Consider the following 24,037-nt stretch of genomic DNA (forward strand, 5'->3'; position numbering starts at 1 on the left):
AAGGAATTTAAAGTAGATGAGAGAACTACAGCAAAGAAAATGCCTTTTCCACTACAAGCTACATATAGTGAAAATGAAATATAGCTGTAGAGTATACTTTACCCTTTTCAATAAGGTTTATTATAGAAATGATATTTTAAGTAATTATTTCAATCATCAACTTCATTTCTAAATGGGTATTTCATATATGCTATGTTTGAATGAAAATAACATAGTAATTTTAAACCACTAGTTTTTATTGTTCGTTTTCCAGCCAGCAGCCCACATCTTGGGATTTCCTTTTAGGTATTTACTTCCAGATACCTATACTTTTCTTAAGTGTGTATGTCCAGAAGCCTGTAGCTTCTGATTGCTAGCTTAGTTAAGAGCTAACTAGAGCTGAGGAAGAGGCCTCTATTCTAGTTGTACATGGATGACACCCTCTATTTCAAAGGTAGGAACCTGTTCTTTCTTGATATTAGACAAATCATCAGGGACAGGATCCAGTTCCAAAGGCCCTTCGAGTTTTTGCTGATCTTCCAAAACCTTTGATTCTAATTTTATCCCTGGGACATCAGCCTGGAGATTTTGATATTCAGTAGACACATGGTCTACCAGAACCTCATATGCAGCAGTTTGTTCAGATGGTGGAATAAGGTCATTTTCTACAGAGATTTGTGTAATAAAGTCCTCCTTGGCTTCTGGAAACTGTTTGTCAACAGAGACCATTTCTAAAGTAGTGTCTTCAGTTGATGGAGACCGAAGTTCAGCAGAGGCCTCCTCAGCTGATGGAGACCAAATTTCATATGAGGTATTTTCTTCAGGAGCCTCCTCAGCTGGTAGATACTGAACTTCGGCTGGGGCCTCAGTTGGTGGAGCCAGAACTTCATATGGGGCCTCCTCTGCAGGGGCCTCTTCAGCGGGTGGGGACTGAACTTCAGCTGGAGCCTCTTCTGCAGGGACCTCCTCAGCTAGTGGAGAATGAACTTCAGCTGGGGCCTCCTCTGCAGGGGACTCCTCAGCTGGTGGAGACTGAACTTCAGCTGGAGCCTCCCCTGCAGGGGTCTCCTCAGCTGGTGGAAACGGAACCTCAGCTCTGGCCTCTTCTACTGGGGCCTCCTCAGCTGGTGGAGAATAAACTTCAACTTGGGCCTCAGCTGGTGGAGACTGAACTTCAGCTGGGGCCTCCTCTGTAGGGGTCTCCTCAGCTGGTGGAGACTGATTTTCAGCTGGGGCCTCCTCTGCAGGGGACTCCTCAGCTTGTAGAGACTGAACTTCAGCTGGGGCCACCTCTGCAGGGGCCTGTTCAGCTGGTAGAGACTGAACTTCAGCTGGGGCCTCTCCTGCAGGAGCCTCTTCAGCTGGTGGAGACTGAACTTCAGCTGGGGCCTCCTCTGCAGGGGCCTCTTCAGCTGGTAGAGACTGAACTTCAGCTGGGGCCTCCTCTGCAGGGGCCTGTTCAGCTGGTAGAGACTGAACTTCAGCTGGGGCCTCCTCTGCAGGGGCCTCTTCAGCTGGTGGAGACTGAACTTCAGCTGAGGCCTCTTCTGTAGGGGCCTCTACAGCTGATAGAGGCTCTTCTGAAAAAGCCTCTTCAGCAGAGATAGACTCTACTTTAGCAGGGGCCTCTTCTTCAGGAGTCTCCTCATCTGGGAAAGGCTGTACAGGAGCTTCTTCAACTTTTGGAGACTGAACTTCAGCAAGAGGCCCTTCTGAAAGAGACTCTTCACCCAGGCTTGGCTGTACTTTGGCAGGGCCCTTTTCTGCTGGAGCCTCCTCAATTTGTGGAGGCTGAAGTTCAGTAGAGGACTTTCCTGCAATAATGTCCACAGCTGGTGTAGGTTGCACTTCAGCAGAGACCTCCTCTGCAATGGGAGGCTGGACCTCACCTAGAACGTACTGCTCATCTTCTAAAGGTACCAAACTACCTTTTTTGCTTTGCTGACTAAATGAAGATCTGCTAATACCTACCTGCCTAATTGCTTCATCTCTACTTGTTGAGGGTTGCAATTCAGGATGTTCACTAATGAAAATCTTCCCTGAGGATTTACGTTTCTGCACAACTTCATTTGACTTTGAAAAAGAGCTATCTGGCCTACCAATTACCACTATTTCTGATTCACTAAAGTATGTCTGCTGTTCTCTGTCCACTGTTTCTTTTTGAGGAATGTTCATCATTGTCCAGTCTCCAGTACAACTGGTCTGCTGAGATCTGTCTATTTTGAATTGAATGGAGTGTCTGCTTGTCAGAATTTCTACTTCCTGAACACTTTCTGGAAATTCAGGGACTGCTTCTCCAAGAGCAGCTGACATTTCTTCAGATACCACTGTTTCACCAACTGGTTTGATTTCTTCTTTTTTCTCTTCTACAATAGTGTCTGTTTGCAGAGATTTATCAGTCATATCCTGTACATGCTTTCGCTTTGTCCAACTTTGCCGAAGTTGAGAAGATACTCTGAAAGGCTCACCATTGACTTTACTTCCAGGAATGTTACCAATACTAAGGGTCACTTTAGGGCCAGATGATTGTGATATAGGCAAATTTTTCTTTTTCTCTGTCACTTCGGTCTGCTGGGATTTATCTACCATTGGTTGACTGGGTCGTCTTCTCTTTCGAATTTCTTGCCTCCCTGCTGAGATAGGCTGATCAGGTTCATCACTTTCTTCCATTTCTAAGACTGGTGAATTTCAAATGTATTAATCTTCAAGTAATTAATCATCAGGAATCACAAATATACCAGATAGGTAAGTTTGCCTTTCTTCATTAAATGTTGTTATGTTTAGCTACCTTAGAAAAAAGTAATTCATAAATTGTTGCATTCTGTACTACACCCTTGTTGGATCCCACCTTACTCAGTAAGCATCTTTCTTGTTTAGTCTTTCATATGACTGAATCTCACTTCTAGAAGTTTCCCTTAAGGGTCTATGACATCACAGCCAATTCTCTCTACAAGCTTCCATTGGTGGTATTCCAAGCACTTTTTAACTTGGTATAGACACTCATAGATAATGGCTGCAAGTGAGAGAGCTACTACTTGAAACATCAAGTTGAAAAAAGCATTTGTCTATCAGAGGAACATCAAGCAAACTCCAGTAATGCTGCTTCTTAATAGTTGAAGGTGATGCTTTTGAACTTTCAATTCTATTCTTTTCATCCTACTATCAAAGACAGTTATAATACAGAACTCAGAATGCTGCAGCCTATTTTCAATTGTTGGAGAAAGCAACTTATACGTGTGTGTATGTTTATATGACTTAAAGAAAATGAATATTGTATGAGAAACTTGAATTCTGAAGTCCATATTCATGTAAAGTCCTTTCCTATGTCTTTAGCACTCAGTAACTACAAGAGCCTACTATCTATCCAGCATCTATCTATCTATCTATCTATCTTATCTATTTATGTAGCATATTTGCATTCTCAAACAACTTGAGATATTTTTATTTTCAACTACTTCAGAAAATAGCTCCACCCAAAGCTTGCCAACTAAAGAATGTTAACTCTAAAGATATGCCAAGTGAAATAAAATGCATTTTTTAATATATAAGCTACTGAATAACCACGTAGGAATAAATTCCCTAGTGAAGAGGAAAACCTTAAAATGAAGCCTTGAAAAAGAGGAAACCCAGGTAAGCAAATTGTAAATGGTATTATAATAGATTTAGAATGTAAATAAAACCTTAACTTACACATCATGCAAACATTTTATTAGCAAGATTAAGATTTATCAAAAGATGTGCAAAAGCACATTACTTTAGTCTACCAAAAGTTAAAGAGGAGAAAACAAACTTTAACGTTTATTTATTTTTGAGACAGAGAGAGACAGAGCATGAATAGGGGAGGGGCAGAGAGCGAGGGAGACACAAAATCTGAAACAGGCTCCAGGCTCTGAGCTGTCAGCACAGAGCCTGACGCGGGGCTCGATCTCACGGACCGTGAAAGCAGCCAAAGTCGGATGCTTAACCGACCAAGCCATCCAGGCGCCCCAGCAAACTTTAAAAATGTAGTCAAAGGACAAAGAAATAAGCATATCTAAACAATCATTATGACTTGATTATCTAAATGTTTTTAAATTTCTTTATCCCCCTAGGAAATACAAAAATGCCATTGAATAATTATCCTTGTTTGATATGCATTATTCATAATTATAGCTAGGCTATCTTAGCCAAATCAAGACTTTTCAAATTCTTTGACCAGCTCCATAAACCAAACTCAGTCTCTTGGCAGGGATCAGTGAATATCTGTTTAGTGTAATTGGACAACTGTGATTTAAACCGTGTTGCTTGCCCTACATCTCTACTTACTCTGTCTTAATTTTTGTCTATGCTGCTGTGCTATGTTCTATCTTTCTAAGAATTAATAAAGTGAAGTAAAACAATAGTCATTTTACAAAAGAACTGACCTAGGTTCTCATCAGACCTGCTATAGTTTGAAAATTAGGTTATCAACTGCTTTGTGGTCTGGTGATCTTCTCAATTCCATCTGTCATTTTGTAATCAAGTTTCTGACACTCTATGGAGTATCTTCAAAGTCCATTTTGGGTTGTTCTATAACAAGAAATACAAATGAAAACCACAATGAGATACCACGTCACACCTGTCAGAATGGCTAAAATTAACAACTGAGGAAACAATAGAAGTTGGTGAGGATGTGCAGAAAGGGGAATCCTCTTACACTGTTGGTGGGAATGCAAACTGGTGCAGCCACTCTGGAAAACAGTATAGAGTTTCCTCAAAAAGATAAAATAGAACTACCCTAGAACCCAGAAAATGCACTACTAGGTATTTATCCAAAGGATACAAAATACTAATTCAAAGGAACACATACACCCCGATGTATGTAACAGCACTATTAACAATAGCCAAATTCTGGAAAGAGCCCAAATGTCCATTGGCTGATGAGTGGATAAAGAAGATATGATATATATATATACAATGGAATATTACTCAGCCATAGGAATGAAATTTTTCCATTTGCAACAAGGTGTATGGAACTAGAGTGTATTATGCTAAGCAAAATGAGTCAGAGAAAGACAAACACCATAGGATTTCACTAGCATGTGGAATTTAAGAAACCAAACAGATGAACATAGGGGAAGGGAAGGATAAGTAAGATAAAAACAGAGAGGGAAGCAAACCATAAGACTTTCAACTATAGAGAACAAACTGAGGGTTGACAGAGGGGTGTGGGCAGGGGATGGGATAAATGGGTGATGACATTAAGGAGGACACTTGTTTTGAGGAGCACTGTGTATTATGTGTAAGTGATGAATCAGTAAATTCTATTCCTGAAACCAATACTACCTATATGTAACTAATTGAATTTAAATAAAAACTTGGAAGAAAAAAAAAAAAAGAAATGTCAAAACTAACATTGTATTTAATTGGATTATGTAATTGCATGTATTGGATTAATTTTGCTGCCTCAATTTAAATAAGATTTTACCAAATTTTCCATAGACATAAACTGAATTTTCAATATCAGATAAATTCGCAATTTCCAACTATTTGATATTTATGTTTTCCCCTCTAAAAAATAATAAGGAATTTGATCAATCTTAATTACATACCAACCTATCATAGTAAACTGCCTTTGTCACTAACTTATTTATAGAAACAAATTAGCATGCCAAAAAAATCAAAAATTTACTTCAGATTCAAATGGAATTATGAGGAATTTCATTAAACAGTTTCTCATTATATATATATTTTTAAGTTTATTTATTTTGAGAGAGAGAACAAGTGGGGGAGGGGCAGAGAGAGAAGGAGAGAGGGAATCCCAAGCAGGCACACAGGGCTCAAACTCATGAACCATGAAATTAAAAGTCTGACACTTAACCAACTGAGCCACCCAGGCAGCCCTCATTAGATTTCTTAAATCCACAAATGTTCCTTTTTCTATGCTGATCAACTTAATCAATTAATCATTATTTAAACTATCTTGTCAATTTACAGTTTGGCATTTTACCCTTTGTTCTAGAAATATAACATGATTCATTTCTCTCCCATTTACTTGGTTCACATCTGTTATGGATTGAATTGTATACCCTAACAAAGCATGTTGAAGTCATTAGCTCTAATACTGTAAATGTGACCCCATTTGGAAATAGGGTCTTTGCAAATATAATCAGGTTAAGTTGTCCTTATAAAAACAGAAGTTTGTGGGTGGGAGAGACACAGAGGGAAGATGTCCATGTGGAGATGGAGACAGAGATTTGTGTTATGCTGCCACAAAGCAAAGAATACCTAGGGCTACCAGAAGTTAAAAGTAGTGAAGAATTCCCTCCTACAGGCTTCAGAGGGAGCATGGCTCTGCCAATGATTTGGGACTTCAAGCCTCTAGAACTGTGAGAGAATAAATTTCTGTTGCTTTAATCCAGTGTGTGGTACTTTCTTACAGCAGCTCTAGGAAACTAACACAACATTCTTTCAGAGCCCCATATTTCTGACTTCTGCTTCGAATGTTGTACTTCCAACTCTTTCTCAATTTCTGGGCTAGTTTCTTTATTTCTCCTTCAGGTCTGGCATTTGGTTTCATACACTATTTGACTCATTTCCATAATCATAAAAGCAGAGGGATTTTCTGAAAACCTTGTACCTGATGATTTGCATTTAATGTTACCAAAAACAAATTTGCCAAGTGGCACTTAACTTCATTTTTTATTATAATAACTTCAAAAGCTATGATTTAAAGGTGGCAGAGATGCTTCAAATCATAAATATCTAAACTATGACCTATATTGCTTTGTTTTGAGTAGACCAAATAAGATGAATTCTGAAAAATGCCCATTAGATATATAATAACTACAAGATTATTGGTAATTTTAGTTAAGAGCAATTTCAGTAGAAGGATAGGGATAGAAGCCATAAAATTCTAAAATCTCTGTGGATTAAAAATAAAATTAAAGTACAATGAAAATCTAGGGAAAATAGGTGCAAAATATCTCATAGACAAAGAGCTGTATTTAATATACTACAAGATTTTAGAAATCAGTACAAAGGTAACAATAAAAAACATAAAAAAAGGACATGAATAGAAAATTGATAGAAGTAAAATAGGTGATCAATTAACATATAAAAGAGATCAAAGTCTCTTCTAAAATAAAAATTAAAATACCACTGTAACATTAGCAAAGATTCATTTTAAAGATAATGCCCCCCAAAAGTGAGAGTAGTATTAAATAGATAGCTTCATACATTGCTGGCAGAAGTTTGAATTGATACAAACTTTATTCTGGATAATTTGAAGGTAAATATCAAATGTTTCTAAAATGTGTGTCATTTACCAATAATTCCACTTCCAATTCTACTTAATTTTGGAAATAATTATTTCCTCAAGAAGTATTTATTGAGCATCTATCTATTCTAGGGACAGTTGCCAGGTGTTGAAGAAACAAGAATACCAAAAGACATTGTTTCTTGTCCTTGTGAATCTCACAGCCCATTGGGAGAAACTGAACACACAAATTTAAAAGTTGTGGAAAATACTGTTAAGTAGTAAAGAGAAAATTTACTTTACCCGGAGTAGTAGGACAAAAAGGGTTTTATAGGAGAGAGCATCCAACTGAGAAAGTATCCAAGGGAGTAACAGTAGGAAGAAAATTCTAGAAACTAAAAAAAAAAAAAAAAAATCTGCTGTGGCAAGAGGAAAGGCTAAGTGAGCAAAGGAAATCATTCATTATAATGTGCTTGAAGAAGTAGATGAGGGACTGATGATGCACTGACATGCAGACTCTAAAAAGAATTGTTATTTTAGATATAGCAATTATAAATATTTATGTACCCAACATCAGGATACCTAAATACACAAAGAAAATATTAAGAGATCTGAAGGGACAAATAGACAGCAATACAATAAAAGTAGGGAACTTGATTACTCCACTTTCATTCATGGATAGTCCAAACAGAAAATTAATAAGAAACTTGGACTTGAACTACACTTTAGATCAGATGGATTTCACAGACAGATATAAAACATTCCCTCCAACAGCAGGAAAATATCCTTTTCTAGCACAGACAAAACATTCTCCAGAATAGATCACAAGTTGTCTGACAAAACTAGTTTTTATAACATTTAAGAAAATTAAAATAATATCAAGCATCTTTGCTAACCAAAATGATATGAAACTAGAAATCAATTACAAGAAGATAACAAGAGAATTCATAAATATATGGGTGTTAATCAACATACTGCTGACCAACTTATAGGTCAAAGAGGAAATCAAAAGAAAAATAAAAAATATCTTGAGACAAATGAAATGGAAACACACTTTAGCAAAACTTAAGAGATGAAGCAAATGTGGTTCAAAGAGGGAAGATTCTAGTAATAAATGCTACATTTTAAAGAAGGAAAGTATCAAATAAATAACTTTACACCTCAAGGAACTAGAAAAAGAACAAACTAAATCTAAAGATAGAAGAAGGAAGGAATAGCAAAGATCAGAGCAGAAGTAAATGTAATAAAGACTAGAAAGACAGTAGGAAAAATTAATGAAACTGAGATAATTTTTTTCAAAAGATAAAGTTGACAGATCTGTTTCTTGTCTCAAAAAAGAGACAAGACAAAATTAAAATTAGAAATGAAAGAGAAGACATTACAACTTATACAAAGGAATAAAAATCTTGGATCATAAAAAACTATTATGAACAATTAACACCAACAAATTGGATAACTTAGAAGAAATGAATACATTCCTAGAAAATTAGGACCTACTAAGATTGAATCATGAAGAAATAGAAAATCTGAACAAACCAGTAACAAGGAGAGTAAATCAGTAATCAAAAACTGCCAACAGAGAAAATCCTCCAAAAAAATTAAAGAGAACAATTCCAAATGCATTTTATGAACCCAGCATCACCTGACACCAAAGTCTGACGAGGACCCTATAAGAAATAAAAGTTACAGGCCAATATCTCTGATGAACATACATGTAGAAATTCTCAACCAAATGTTAGCAAAATGAAATCAATAATGCATTAAAAGGATGATACACGATGATCAAGTGGGATTTATCTCTGGGATGCAAAGGATAGTTCAGCATACACAAATCTATGAATGTGATATACCACACTAATAAAACAAAGTATAAATTACATAATTATCTCAATAGATGCAGAAAAAGTATTTAACAAAATTAAATACCCTTTCATGATAAAAACATTCAACAAATTAAGTATAGATGGAAAGTACCTCAACATTATAAACCATCTATGATAAGCCCATGGCTAACATCATACTTAACAATAAAAAGCTGAAAGCTGTTCTTCTGAGATCAGGAAAAAGACAAACATGCCTACTATCACCCTTTCTATCTAACATATTACTAGTACTGGTTAGAGTCATTAAGCAAGAAAAAGAAATGCATCCATGTCAAAAAGGAAGAGTTAAAACTGACTCTGTTTGCAGATGACATATAGAAAGCCCAAAGACTCTACCAAAAAAAAACTATTAGAATGAACAAATTCAATAAAGTTGCAAAATCAACATACAAATATCAATTGCATTTCTATATACTAACAAACTATCAGAAAAAGAAATTAAGGCAACCTCTTTTATAATAATATTAAAAATAATTAAATACTTTTAATTATTTAAATTTATAATTAATTTCATTAATAATTAAATCATTATTAAATATAATTAATTAAATTAACAATTAAATAATAATTAATTCATTCATTTAAATGATTAAATAAATTTAACCAAAGAGGTAAAAGACCTGGACACTGAAAACTATAAGATATTGATGAAAAAATTGGAGAGGACAAAATTAAATGCAAAGATAGCCCATGTTCAAGGAGGAATTAATATTGTTAAAATGCCCATAATGGCCAAATCCATCTACAGATTCAATATAATTCCTTTCAAAATTCTAATAGTATTTTTCACAGAAATAGAAAAAAAAATCTTAAAATTCATATGGAACCACAAAAGACCCAGAATAGCCAAAGCAATCTTAACAAAGATGAACAAATGTGGAGGCATCACACTTCCTGATTTCAAACTACACTATAAAGCTATAGTAATCAAATAATATGGTACTGGCATAAAAACAGATACATAGATTAGTGAAACAAAATAGAGAGCCCAGAAGTAAGCCCATAGATAAATTATCAATTAGTTTTTGACAAAGTTACCAAGAATACACAACAGGCAATGGATAGTCTCTTTAATAAATTGTGTTGGGAAAAGTGGTTTGTCACATGAAAAGAATTAAATTGGACTCATATCTTACAAACATTACACTCACAAAAATTAACTTGAAAAGGATTAAAGATGAACATAGGAACTATAACCATAAAACCCCTTTAAAAAAAATAAGGGTAAATTCTTTGACATGAGTTTGCCAATGATTTTTTTTCTTTGGATTTGACACCAAAAGCAAAGGCAAAGAAAGTAAAAATAAACAAATGGAGTTACATCAAATAAAGCTTCTGCACAAGAAAAGAAACTATCAACAAAATGTAAAGGGAAGCTATGTAATGGGAGAAAATATTGCAAACCATTTATATAATAAAGGATTAATATCTAAATTATAAAAAGAACAAATACAAAATATAACTCAATAGCCAAAAAATAGAAAAAAAAAACACAACACTGTGAAAAAAATGAGCAAAGAACCTGAATAAACATTTTTCAAAAGAAGACATACAAATGGTCAATAGGTATATGAAAAGCCTCTAGACATCACTAATCATCAGGGAAATGCAAATCAAAACCACAGTGAGATATTACTTCACATGCGTTAGGATGCCTATTATCAAAAAGACAAGAGCTAGCCAATACTGGTAAGGACATAGAGAAAGGGAACTCTTATACAGTGTTGGGAATGTTAACTAGCACAGCCATTATGAAAATAGTATAGAGTTTTCTCAAGAAATTAAAAATAGAACTACCATTTGATACATTAATCTCATTTCTGGGTATAGATCCAAAGGAAACAAAATCACTTTATCTTGAAGAGATATCTACATTCCATGTTCATTTCACCATTATACACAATAGCTAAGATATGGAGACAACCTGTGTTCCCTCAGTGTGGATAAAGAAAATGTGTGTGTGTGTGTGTTTGTGTGTGTGTGTGTGTGTGTTTATAAAAAAAAAAAAAAAAAAAAAAAAAGGAAGTCCTGCCAATTGTGAAAACATGAATAAACCTGGAGGACCAAATGCTAAGTGGAATAAACCAGACAGGGAAAAATAAAAACTGCCAGGTATCACTTATATTTGGAATCTTAAAAAAAAAAAAAAGTAGGTAGGCTAAGGTACAGCATGGTGACTATGGCTGATAATACCATATTGTTTAAGTGAAAGTTGCTAAGAGAATATATATTAAGTATTCTCACATGAAATAATTTAAAACTCATGGAGCTCTTCCAAAATGGAAGAGTAGGAGCACCCTAAACTCACCCTGTCCCTGGGATACAACTAGATAACACTCACATCAGTGTAATTAACCCAGAAAATGACCCAAAGATTGGCAGAACAAACTCCACAAGTAAAGGTAGAGAAGAGATCACCTGGAAGAGGGTAGGAAGAGTGGAGACATGGTAGAGAGCTAAATGGACCATGAGCCAACCATGGGAGGAGGGATCTGTGGGCACAGAATGGGGAGAGAAACAGAGCCTCACAATAGGGAGCCCACATGGGGAAGACAAATCTCCATACCATTTGGCTTTGAAAACTAGAAGGACCAAATTTCCTGATTTCTTAAAATTAGCAGTCTGGAATTTTAAAAATCAGCTGGCTGGGCTCTGGGAGAGCCTGGAGATGAATAGGAAGCTGAGTCCCTGCCCTTAAAGAGACAGAATAACAAACAGCCTGCAGAGATACAACATAGAAGCAACAGATTGAAAAACACCTGGTGTATACAGGAGGGAAAGTTACTTACTAAACTTAAAGTGTGTCCAGAGGAGCATGTCCAGAGGGGAAGTTCCCTGAGGGACTTCTCCAGGAACAAAGGAGCCAGCATATATGATTTCCCTCCCCCTCCTCCAGCATAAACACATTGCCATCTGTGGGAACCACCTCCACAACAACATTCCCTACTGTCCCCCCACCCCAGGCTTTGGCCAATCAGGCTTTTCCAGTCACACTTGCCTCTGTCCAAGTGCTGTAAGTCCCCTCCCAAGAAAACCAAAGCAAACCCTGTCAAGCATCTCCTGACCCACACACTGTGCAGAGCCTTGGTTCCCATGGCAAGAGCAGCATCATCAGTGTTGGGGACAGTGAGTCTCATTTCACAAGAAGAGCAGCATGTACCTTGTTAAAACTGCATGCCTCACCATAGCTGGCCCAGTCCCTTCACTACAGTATTATCTGGAACCCACTCAAACCAGGATCACTAGTCTGACAGTGTGCAAGCAGCCCTGAAGGGACCATCACCACTCCAAAGTGACTCCTACCATGGGGTGAGAGAAAATAATCACACATACCAATCCGACAGCAGCCCCAGTCATGGGCTGGGGGCAGACAGTTGGTCTGATTGCAGACCTTGACCACCAATGAAAACTTCTCAAGGGACAGCACAGGGAAAATGCCATGCAATTTGGTGTTATTGCATCTCTGGAAAATTCCTAGTCTGACCTACCTCAATTCCAAGGTGACACAGACTGCTCCACTAACACCACAGAAACCAACATTTCCCACAACAGTCAAAGAAAGTCACTGCAGATGACTGGACTGAAGGAAAACACAGCCAAAACACAACAGCAGGGTGCATGCAACACATAGAGGAGACTCCCCTGAAGTGCCAGGTTTTGGTGAACAAAGGACACCACACTGCAGGGCACTACAGGACCTCTTCTTCATAAGGCCACTACTTTCAGAAGAGAGACATAGCAGAGTTTCCTAACACAGAGAAACAGACACAGAAAGTTAGACAAAATGAGGAGGCAGAGAAATATGTTCCAAATGAAAGAACAGGACAAAACCACAGCAGAAGACCTAAGAAAAATAGACAAAAGTAATATGCCTGATAGATCATTTAAAGTAATGATCATGAAGATACTCATTGGACTTGAGAAAAAAGTGGAGGATATCAGTGAGACCTTTAACAAGCATAATAACATTCACATTTACAGATCTCAAAAGAAGAGAGAGAAAAAGGGCAGAAAATTTATTTGAAAAAATAGCTGAAAATTTCCCTAATCTGGGGAAGGTAAGGGATATCCAGATCCAAGAGGCACAAGATTTATCAAAAAAAAAAAAAAATCAACACGAGGAGGTCCACACCAAGACACAATATTTAAATGGCAATAAGTAATGATAAAGAAAACAAATTTAAAGCAGTAAGAGAATAGAAGACAGTTACATGTAAGGGAAACCCCATAAGGCTCTAAGTGGATTTTTCAACAGAAATTTTGCAGGCAAGAAGGGAGTGGCATGATAGATTTAAAGTGCTGAAAGGAAAAAATCTGCAGCCAAGACTACTCTACCTACCAAGGCTATCATTTAGAATATAAGGAGAGATAAAGAGTTTCCCAGACAAACAAAAGCTAAAGGAATTCATGACCAATAAACCAGCCTGACAAGAAATGTGAAAGAGAACTTGTTGAGTAGAAAAGAAAGACCATAAGTAATAAAAGTAGAAAGCACAAAAGCAGTAACAAATAAGTATATCTGTAAAAAAGGTACACAAAATAAAAGGTATGACATCATTTATCTAAAACATGGGAGGAGAGGAGTAAAGAAGGTTCAAACTTAAGTGACCATCAACTTAATATAGACTGGTATATGCAGAAGATGTTATATACAAACCCAATGGTAACCACAAGTCAAAAACCGTAATAGATATGCAAAGAATAAGGAGAAAGGAATCCAAATACATCACTAAAGAAAGCCACCAAACCAAGAGAGAAGAGATCAAAGAAAGGATTCAAGAGAACTACAAAACAACCACAAAAAAAGTAACAAAATGACAATAAATGTATACCTACCAATAATTTGAATATAAATGGACTAAACACTCCAATCAAAAGATATAGAGTGACAGAATGGATTAAAAAACAAGACCCATTTACATGCTACATACAAGAGATAATTTCAGACCTAAAGACATATACAGATTGAAAGTAGGGGGATGGAAAAATATTTATCATACAAATGGATGTCCAAAGAAAGCCAAGGTAGCAATAAGTACATCAGGCAAAATAGACCTTAAAACAAAGTCTGTAATAAGAGACAAAACAAAGAATACTATATATAGGGGACAATCCAACAAGAAAATATAACAATTATAAATGTTTATGCACCTAACATGAAAGCTCCAAATACATAAAACATTTAATAGCATATAGGAAGGGACTAATTTATAGTATTACAATAATAGTAGGGGATGTCAACACCCCACTTACATCAATGGACAGATCATCCAAACAGAAAATCAACAAAGAAACAGTGCTTCTTAATGACACACCATACTACATGGATTTAACAGATATATTCAGAACATTCCATCTTAAAGGAACAGAATATATACTCTTTTCAAGTGCTCATGGAACATTTAGAGTAGATCACATAATAGGCCACAAAACAAGTTTGAATAAATTCAACAAGATCAAAGTCATACCATGTATCTTTTCTCACCACAACACTATGAAACTAGAAGTTGGGGCTCCTGGGTGGCTCAGATGGTTAAGCGTCTGACTTCAGCTCAGGTCATGATCTCACAGTTCGTAAGTTCAAGCCCCATGTTGGGCTCTATGCTGATGACTCAGAGCCTGGAGCCTGCTTCAGATTCTGTGTTTCCCTCTCTCTCTTCCCCTCCCTCGCTCATGGTCTGTCTCTCTCAAAAATAAATTTAAAAATTAAAAAAAAAGAAACCTAGAAGTTAATCACAAGAAAAAATCTGGAAAGAGCACAAATATATGGAAGTTAAATAAGATGCTACTAAACAATGAATGGGTCAACCAAGGAATCTAAGAAGAAATGAAAAATTACATGGATAGAAGAAGAAAATGAAAACACAATGATCTAAAATCATGGAAATGCAGCAAAAGCAGTTGTAAGAGAGAAATATATAGCAATACCAGCCTACCACAAGAAGCAAGGAAAATCTCAAATAAAAAACCCAACTTTAGGGGCGCCTGGGTGGCTCAGTTGGTTGAGCGTCCGACTTCGGCTCAGGTCATGATCTCATGGTCCGTGAGTTCCAGCCCCGCGACGGGCTCTGTGCTGATGGCTCAGAGCCTGGAGCCTGTTTCAGATTCTGTGTCTCCCTCTCTCTCTGACCCTCCCCCGTTCATGCTCTGTCTCTCTCTGTCTCAAAAATAAATAAACGTTAAAAAAAATTTTTTTTAAATAAAAAAAAATTTAAAAAAAACCCAACTTTACACATAAAGGAGCTAGAAAAAGAACACAAAACAAAACCACAAACCAGCAGAAGGAAACAATAAAGATTGGAGCAAAAATGAATGATATAGAAACTATAAAAGCAATAGGATAGATTAATGAAACCAGCAGCTGGTTCTTTGAAAAGGTCAACAAAATTGATGAACAAGACTCATCAAAAAAAAGAGAGAGAGAAAGGACCCAAATAAAATCAGAAATGAAAGAGGAGAAATAACGAATGACACCACAGAAATACAAAGGATTTTACGAGAATGTTATGAAAAATTACATGCTAAAATATTAGACAACCTAGAAGAAATAGATACATTCCTAGAAACATATAAACTACCAAACTGAAACAGCAAGAAACAGAAAACTTGAAAAGACTTAACTACTGTCAATGAAATTGAATCAGTAATAAAAACAGAAAACAAACAAATAAAAACAACAGCAAAAACTACCCACTGAAAAGAAGTCTAGAACCAGGTAGCTTCACAGGCAAATTATAACCAAACATTTAAAAAAAAAAAATATCTATTCTTCTCAAGCTTTTCCATGCAATAGAAGAGGAAAATAACTTACAAATTCATTCTATGAGACAAGCATTATCATGATACCAAAACCAAAAAAAGACACCAGGAAAAAAGAGAACTATAGGCCAATACCTCTGATGAACATAGATGCAAAAATCCTGAATAAAATACTAGCAAACCAAATCCAACAATACATTTTAAAAAATCATTCACCATGATCAAGTGGGATTTATTCTCAGGATGCCAGGATGATTTAATATTCACAACCTATCAGCATGATGCATCACATCAATAAGATAAAGGATAAAAACTATATGATCATTTCAATAGATACAGAAAAAGCATTTGACAAAGTACAACATCCATTCATTATAAAAGCTCTCAACAAAGGAGTCTTAGAGGGAACATACCTCCCCATAATAAAGGCCTTCTGTGAAAAACCGACAGCTAACATCATACTTAATTGGGAATAACTGAGAGCTTTTCCCTAAGGTCAGGAACAAGACAAGGATGTCCATTCTCACCACTTCTATCAACATAGTACTGGAAGTCCTAGCCACAGCAATCAGAAAACAAAAAGAAATAAAAGAATCCAAATTGGTAAGGAAGAAGGTAGATGACATGATACTAGATATAGAAAATTCTAAAGACTACACCAAAAAACTATTAGAACTGATAAATGAATTCAGGAAGGTCACAGGATACAAAGTTAATACTCATAAAAGAATGAAACTTTGACATTTGCAACCACATGGATGGATCTAGAGGGTATGATGCTAAGTGAAGTAAGCCAGTCAGAGAAAGACAAATAGCATATGATTTCACTCATGTGTTGAATTTAAGAAACAAAACAATCAAAGGAGAGAGAGAGAATCAAAGAGAGAGAATCAAAGAGAGAGAGAAAGACCAAAAAACAGACTCTTAACAATAGACAACAAAGAGCTGGTTACCAGAGGAGAGGTGAGTAGGAGGTGGAATTAAGAGTACACTCACCATGATGAGCACTGAGTAGTATATGGAACTATTGAATCACTAAACACCTGAAACTAATAAAACACTGTATGTTAACTACACTGGAATTAATAATAAAAATAATTAAAAATCAACTATCTGAGGTGATGGGTATGTTAATTACCCTGATCTGGGGAATATTTTCACTTTTGATATATATGTCATATCATTATACACTTTAAATACATTTTTGGGGGAGCATCTGGGTGACTCAGTTGGTTAAGCATCGACTCTTGATTTAGGCTCAGGTCATGGACTCATAGTTCATTAGTTTGAGCTCCACTTCAGGCTCTGCACTGACACTGCAGAGCCTGCTTAAGATTCTCTCTGTCTCAGCTTCTCTCTCTCTTTCTCTCTGTCTCTCAAAAATAAATAAGTAAACTTTTTAAAATAAAAATAAAAAACTAAATATATTTTTATTGTACCCTATAAATATATTGTCAATTTTATCTCAATAAATCTGGAAAGGGGAACTGTTATTTGTTTTAAATACCATATAAATGCATAAAGGTTTTGAAATTTCTTCTTTTATGTATTTGGAATGATTGTGGGAACAAGATGGAAGGAGATGCATTGGTTTCTTTGCTGTATAATAAATTACCACAAATGTAGCAGCTTAAAATAACACAAATTTACTACCTTACCATCAAGATACAGGTTGGCTGGGTCCTCTGATCTAGATCTGACCAGTGGATCTCACTTAAATCAGTGTCAGACTAGAATGAAATCACATCTGATACTAGTGTTCTTCTTCCAAGCTCACTGAGTGTTAAAAGAATTGAGTTCCCAGTGGTTGTATGACTGACGTTCCAATTTTCTTGCTGGTTGTCCACCAAATTCACTCTGAATTCCTAGGGGTTTCCTTCAAATTCTAGTTAGGTGGCCCTCAACATGGCAACTTAATTTTTCAAAGCCAGTAAGACAATCTCTTTTCCATGTGCTACAACAAAATCTTACATAATACAGTTTTTACAAACATGACTAATAATCTCATCATTTTTATTATATAACATAACCTAATCTCTCCCATGATATTCAAAACTTCTCATACTCAAAGAGAAGAGATTTTACAGCAGGAAAATTTAGGGTCATTTGAGAATTTTGCCTACCATGGCAGGAAAGAATGGAATCATAAAAATTAGTCAGAAGGCAGACAAGAAAAGAGTCTAAGACAAAGCCCTAAATTATCAAGCATTTAAATGCCAGGTCAAGGGAAGAAAGGGGAAAAGAATAGAAAATACTAAGAGCGATTTTTGCATTGGTTCTTGCAACTAGGTGAATGGATGCACCATTTGTTGAGATAAGGGAATAAATGGATGGGGAAACAGTGAGTGATGGCAATATCCAGAGCTCAATTTTGGACATGTTAACTTTGAGATGCCTCTAACACACCCAGGTCAAGATATCAGATAGTTGAATATCAGGTTCAGAGTTCAGAAGAGTGGTCAACATCAAAAATATAAATTTGGGACTCATTGGATATGTATGGTATTTAAAGCCATGAGGTTGGATATGATCACTTAAGAAAAGGATCCAGAAGGACAAGAAAAGAGAGATAAGACTGACCCACTCAGTTATCAAACATTTAAATGTTGGAGAGAGGGATGAGGCTGGCAAAACATGACTGAAAATAAACAGCTAGAGATATTGGAAAACCAGAAATTTCTGTTGTCATGGAAGTCAAGAGATGAGAATATTTTAAGAAGGCATGGTGAGAAATGGATTGGTTTCAAGTGATATTAATAGAATCTAGTCAGAAAAAGACTAAAAGTCCACTGCATTTGTCAAACTGGATGCTATTGGTGAATTTAGCTAAAGTATTTTCACTGGACTACTGAAGTTAAAGCCATATGGCAGGTAATGAGAAAATGGATAGAATTACAAGTAGATAATTCTTTCCAAGAGCTTCAGCACAAAGATTATAAAAAATGATGTTTATTTTCACACTAAACAAAAAGTAGATATCACCTATAATAAGAAAAGACAGGGGCGTCTGGGTGTCTCAGTCGGTAAAGCGTCTGACTTTGGCTCAGGACATGAACTCGCGGTTTGTGAGTTTGAGCCCCATGTCGGCTCTGGGCTGACAGCTCAGAACCTGGAGCCTGCTTCGGATTCTGTGTCTCCCTCTCTCTCTGCCCCTCCCCAACTTGTGCTTTGTCTCTCTCTACCTATCAATAAAATAAATGTAAAAAAAAGAAAAGGACAAATAGTATATATTTTGAAAAAATGTCACTCTTAAAAATCATGTTAATAAAAAATATGTAATGACACAAACACCCATGACAAAATACTAGGTAGGGAAAAAAAAGCAGGATATAAAATTGTAAGAATGAGCTTACTTTCATAAAATAAATATTATATATTACACATTATGCATTTCTTTATACATATAAAATGCTTAGAAAAAGAATTAGAATGGTACAGTTATTGGATACATATTAATAAATAGATGGAAAGTCATTTCAGTGTTTTATATATCCTTTTCTGTATTTTTGAATGTTTCAAAATAAGCAGTATTTATATTTCAATCAGAGAAAATAAGAATGACTACAATAAACTACTATTCTGGAGTCTTTAAAATATCTACTGTAGAGAATAATAGAGCTGAGTAAAAAGACTTCCAGGATCCAGTCAGTTGGATATAGAACCAAACCCAAATTCTTGTTCCATTAATTTTTACAATTGTTTATTTTTTTCCAAGTGTGTTCAGCAATACTATCTACAAACTTATGGAAGTGTGAGAATTTGATTGAGGCAAGTTTTTAGGGCTTACCAAGGTAGTGGAACAAAAAAGTAAAAAGGAACAAGGGAGTTAACCATAACCTGAGGCTAGATATAATAGTGAAGAAGAGTATAAACTGAGATGTAGGGGGAAAAAAATAGAAGGAACTGAAGGTCAATGAACAAGTGTAGTGGGAGGAAAGGAGTGACAAAATGGAAAAATGGGCACATGTAGTGAGAGTGTAGAATGCTATAATCTAAGATTTTTAAAAAGGCAAACCAGGGTTGCTTAAAATAAAGCCAAGTATATGACTGAGGTAGAAATAAAGTACAAGTCTCTAAATTTGAGGGATTCCAGGAACTTTGAGGTTAGACATTGAGGTGATGGAAAGTAATCCAGGACGAGTGATAGGGACAATGATTCCAAGTCTGAAGTCAATGATTTCAATGAATCTGCACAAGTATCCAGGAAGTTAATCAAGCACAGGGGCAATAAGCAATAAATATTGCCACAGCCTGTAAATATGAGCCTTTGTAAGTAAATATATTTTCTAATATATTTTCTATAGCAATTAAGGAAGAATTGAAGCAGTCATAGGCTCCTACTACCCATCTCACGATGCTTGTGGTTTAAGGAAATGAAGAGTCTCCATTAAAAGGCATCACAAAGGGTGTGCCTGGGTGGTTCAGTCTGTTAAGCCTCCGACTTCAGCTCAGGTCATGATCTCACACTCCATGAGTTTGAGCCCTGCCTCGGGCTCTGTGCTGACAGCTCAGAGCCTGCAGCCTGCTTCAGATTCTGTGTCTCCCTCCCTCTCTGCACCTCCCCTGCTTTGTCTCTCTCTGTCTCAAAAATAAATAAAAACATTAAAAAAATTTTTTTAAAAAAGGCATCACAAAGAATACTGTATCTTCAGGTAAAACAAAGAGATAGATGTAGCAGACCATCAATATACTGACAATGTATGGAAGCTTTTGTGGGGGTTGGAGAAATGCATAAAGTAAAAAGATTAAACTGGATGGAATCAGTGGAAGATTAGAAAAGGGGAGAAGTCAAAAGTGTATAACCAAGATGGCCTTAATTTTCTTCCCAGCTTGACTAAAGCTGAGAGAGGCTTCTTTCTGTCTAAAGCACCTGATCGTCATTTTCTTAAAGCACTTTCTTTATAAAACTGTGTAATTATAAATCCTTTCTCTAGCTCTTTGAGATGTAAATCTTTTTAAAAGCCTCTTACCAGTTTTACAACTCAGGATTGTCTTTCTCAAGGATCTGGGAGCCATCCTTTTTAAATGTAATCTTTAAGGAAGATAGTACCACACCTCTGTCTCTCAGTTGTTTTAGGAGGATAGTAGCCTAGATTTGGCGGGCTGCACCACTTCCCCCAAGTTGTAAAATTATCTCCTGTCATGAAGACTGAAAAATCATAAATGGCCTACAATACACCCCACCCAGCTTTTAAAAGTTATCCTGCCATTTGTTTCAGTGTTGAGTTCAAACTGTATTTTGATTTCTCTCCTCTATTGCAATAGCCTTGAATAAAGTCTTTCTTCCTTTTCTAACATTGTTCAGTACCATATTTTCCTTTGATAAAGTAAAAAAAATAGATTATACAGGGAAAGTTCAGTATGGATAGTGGCCCAAAGTAACAAGGATGTGAAGCACTGTGAGATATTTTGACACAATGTTCTCAAAACATCTTAGATTAAAAGCATTCCATTGTAGGTACAGACTGCAATGCCTTATTCTATCACACCTTGTTTAATCAGAGGCTATTAAACTATTTTTATTCCACTATTCTATTAAGGGTTTATAGTTTAAAAAAAAGACATACTGTATATAGGGCATGGTGTGCTTTTTTTAATATTATTTTTGTCATTATTACATCCCTACAGGATACACCTAGAAACTGTAAATGTAATAACTAGAAGAATGAAGTAGAAGGATATTGTTTTTTCTGTGTATGCTTTCACAATTCTTCACTTTACTTTATAACAAGATGCCAAACAAGACAGATGATTAACAGAGAAATAGATATCCAGGATTAATTAAATAAAGCAAGTTCCAGAATACATCAGTGAGTTATTGTATATTCAGAAAAATTTCCTAAAATATCGTTAAATGAGAACCAATGCTCACGCAAATTATTCACAAACATTCAAAAATATTGCAATACCTTCTGAATCTTCAAATTTTAAATTACATATTATCCTGATGTCTTCTGCTTGCCATTCTAGATCTTCAATCTTTTCCACCCTACATTGCACCCCAGAAGTCTCGTCCAAATGGACTGCAACAATGGATAACCTTGCATTTTTACTTTGATTGGATTCAGCAAATGGACTACACCTTCTCAGGAGATCTGAAGGAGATCAGAAGAGTGAGGCTTCCCCCATCTCCTTCACTGAAGAGTTAGCTCGAGGTGTCAGTCTCTCTGCCAAAAGTCACAGCTGCTATAAGACCGTTTGTGCATAGCGTTCTCTCTCCTTCTCCTCTCTTCACTAAATCACCTTTTCCTTTTCCCTATCAGACTAGAGATAGTAATGTTACTAGTTCAGGACACTGTATAATCCTTTATGATTTCTCTCACACTCTGCCCAGACTTTTATGATTAGTCCCCTTATTAAATTCTCAAATTACTCAAACTCAGTATTTCTCTGTGAGGAAATGATACATATATCACATAGACTTACAGATTTGAAGATGTTATTATATCATAAACTTTGAAATTATAAATAGCATATGGCTTAAATTATAAATCCCAGATAAATAAAAATATACAGTTACCAAAATACTCCTTTCTCTAAATATTGTAGATAAATGGTACTATTTGCTTCAGATTATATCCAAGTTTAGCTAGAGAAATAAAGTTGCTGAGAAAACAGCTATGCCAGTTCTTTTTAATCCATCCATGTAAGAAAACTAAGTTAAATATTGTTTATATTACCAAACTCTTAATCAGTAGACTATAGGAGTCAAAAGGAGGGAGTTCTAATAATTCTCTTCCTTCTTCCCTTCCCTAATCCTACTACAGTGATCCAAGAATTTTTATTTGGGAGGAATATAACCTAGCAACAAAGAGGAGAGTAGTGAGTCCTTTGAGGCCACAGAAGAGCTGCTACTGAGTCCCACATTACTCTCCTTTGCAAAGGGTGAATTATGTAAAAATGAGTAGAATGAACACCAAGTGGCCCCTCCCTATGACCAGTGCTAAACTTTTTACAGGGTAATTTCTTCATCAGAAGTGGGTTCTGCTCCTTGGTCCAAACCAAAATTTAAAACATCAGAATATAAATTTAACAGGAATTATTTAATTTTTTAAAAAATTAAAAATACATTTGTGTATTTAGTATAAAATTTTTTTCTAACACGAGGACAAAAACATTTTTGTACACAGCAATTACTGGTCAGTATAAGGTCTTAACATTCTTTTATTTAATCTAAGGATTTACAACTCCTCTACAGATTTAACATTTGTTCTCTTTAGGTCCTCTCCTGAAACAACTACAAAAGAGAACTTAACAAAATCCCATAAGTAGATTTAAAACCCAACATATATAAAATTACATATCAAAATTAAATATAATAAAATAATAAGTTACCTCTCCAAAGCATGTCTACATTTAAAATATCACCTCTCTAGATCTAAAGAATATAAGTTAGTCAAATCCTATTAATAAAAATGTTTATACCTGTGTGGGTAATTTATTGGGTTCCTCCTAACTTTCGTCTCTTCTTAGACAAATGACATATAAGCCTGATTAAAGAATTAATTTCTCATATATAGCAACTTGAATAAACCCTTTGAATGAAAATTTCTATCATTACTTTTTAAAACTTTTCTAATGTTATATACTTCAAATACAGCATCGTTTTGACAAAAATATGAAAAAGTACCCAGAAGTTCTGCTTTGAAATATTCTAATTATATAGAGGCAGAACTGCTTAAGCAGAAAAGAAACTACTAAAAATGCAAATTCAGCATTATGAAAGGCTATTAAGACTTCTTTATTAGAAAAAGAAGACCAAAGTTTTTAAACATGTCAAGAAAAAAAAATGCTGAGAAATATCCTCCAGGGACAAATCATGAACTTGTTGAGAAAGAACATTTAAAAGGATATGTCTCTCTTCTATCCATTCTGACTTTAGATCATGGATGACTACAGATCGTTTCCATAAATATACTCACCAGAAGATTCTATAAAAAAAAGTGTCAGTTAAATATACTTGTGAAATATCTGCTACCCTGTCCAGACTAAACCTACCTGCTTGCCTCTGTGACCTACAAAAGTCTTTGCCTGAAGAGAAGGTAAAAGAAGCCCAGCTGGGAGGAAAGTTTTTGCAATAGGATGGTGGGATCTGAGGTGTGGCTGTGTTTCACCCAAACCATATCTGACCCTCTAAACTGAAGGATTCCCTGACCATTTTGCCCATAGGAACAGAACTTCCCAACTAACTTCTAGAACT

General features: G+C 35.7%; 1 protein-coding gene across 1 annotated transcript; it reads right to left on the minus strand.

Moving 5' to 3' along the window:
* Nucleotides 1-215: 215 nt before the first annotated feature.
* Nucleotides 216-2,881, minus strand: FSCB (fibrous sheath CABYR binding protein). Its single transcript, XM_027065642.2, has one exon. It carries the CDS (start codon nt 2,647-2,649, stop codon nt 394-396), a length of 2,256 nt encoding a protein of 751 aa, XP_026921443.2. The 5' UTR covers nt 2,650-2,881; the 3' UTR covers nt 216-393.
* Nucleotides 2,882-24,037: the final 21,156 nt, after the last annotated feature.

Source organism: Acinonyx jubatus, chromosome B3 (assembly GCF_027475565.1).
Source record: "Acinonyx jubatus isolate Ajub_Pintada_27869175 chromosome B3, VMU_Ajub_asm_v1.0, whole genome shotgun sequence".
NCBI lineage: Eukaryota > Metazoa > Chordata > Mammalia > Carnivora > Felidae > Acinonyx > Acinonyx jubatus.

Coding starts and splice junctions, on each gene's coding strand:
- FSCB (XM_027065642.2), bottom strand. CDS start 2,649: ATGGAAGAAAGTGATGAACCTGATCAGCCTATCTCAGCAGGGAGGCAA.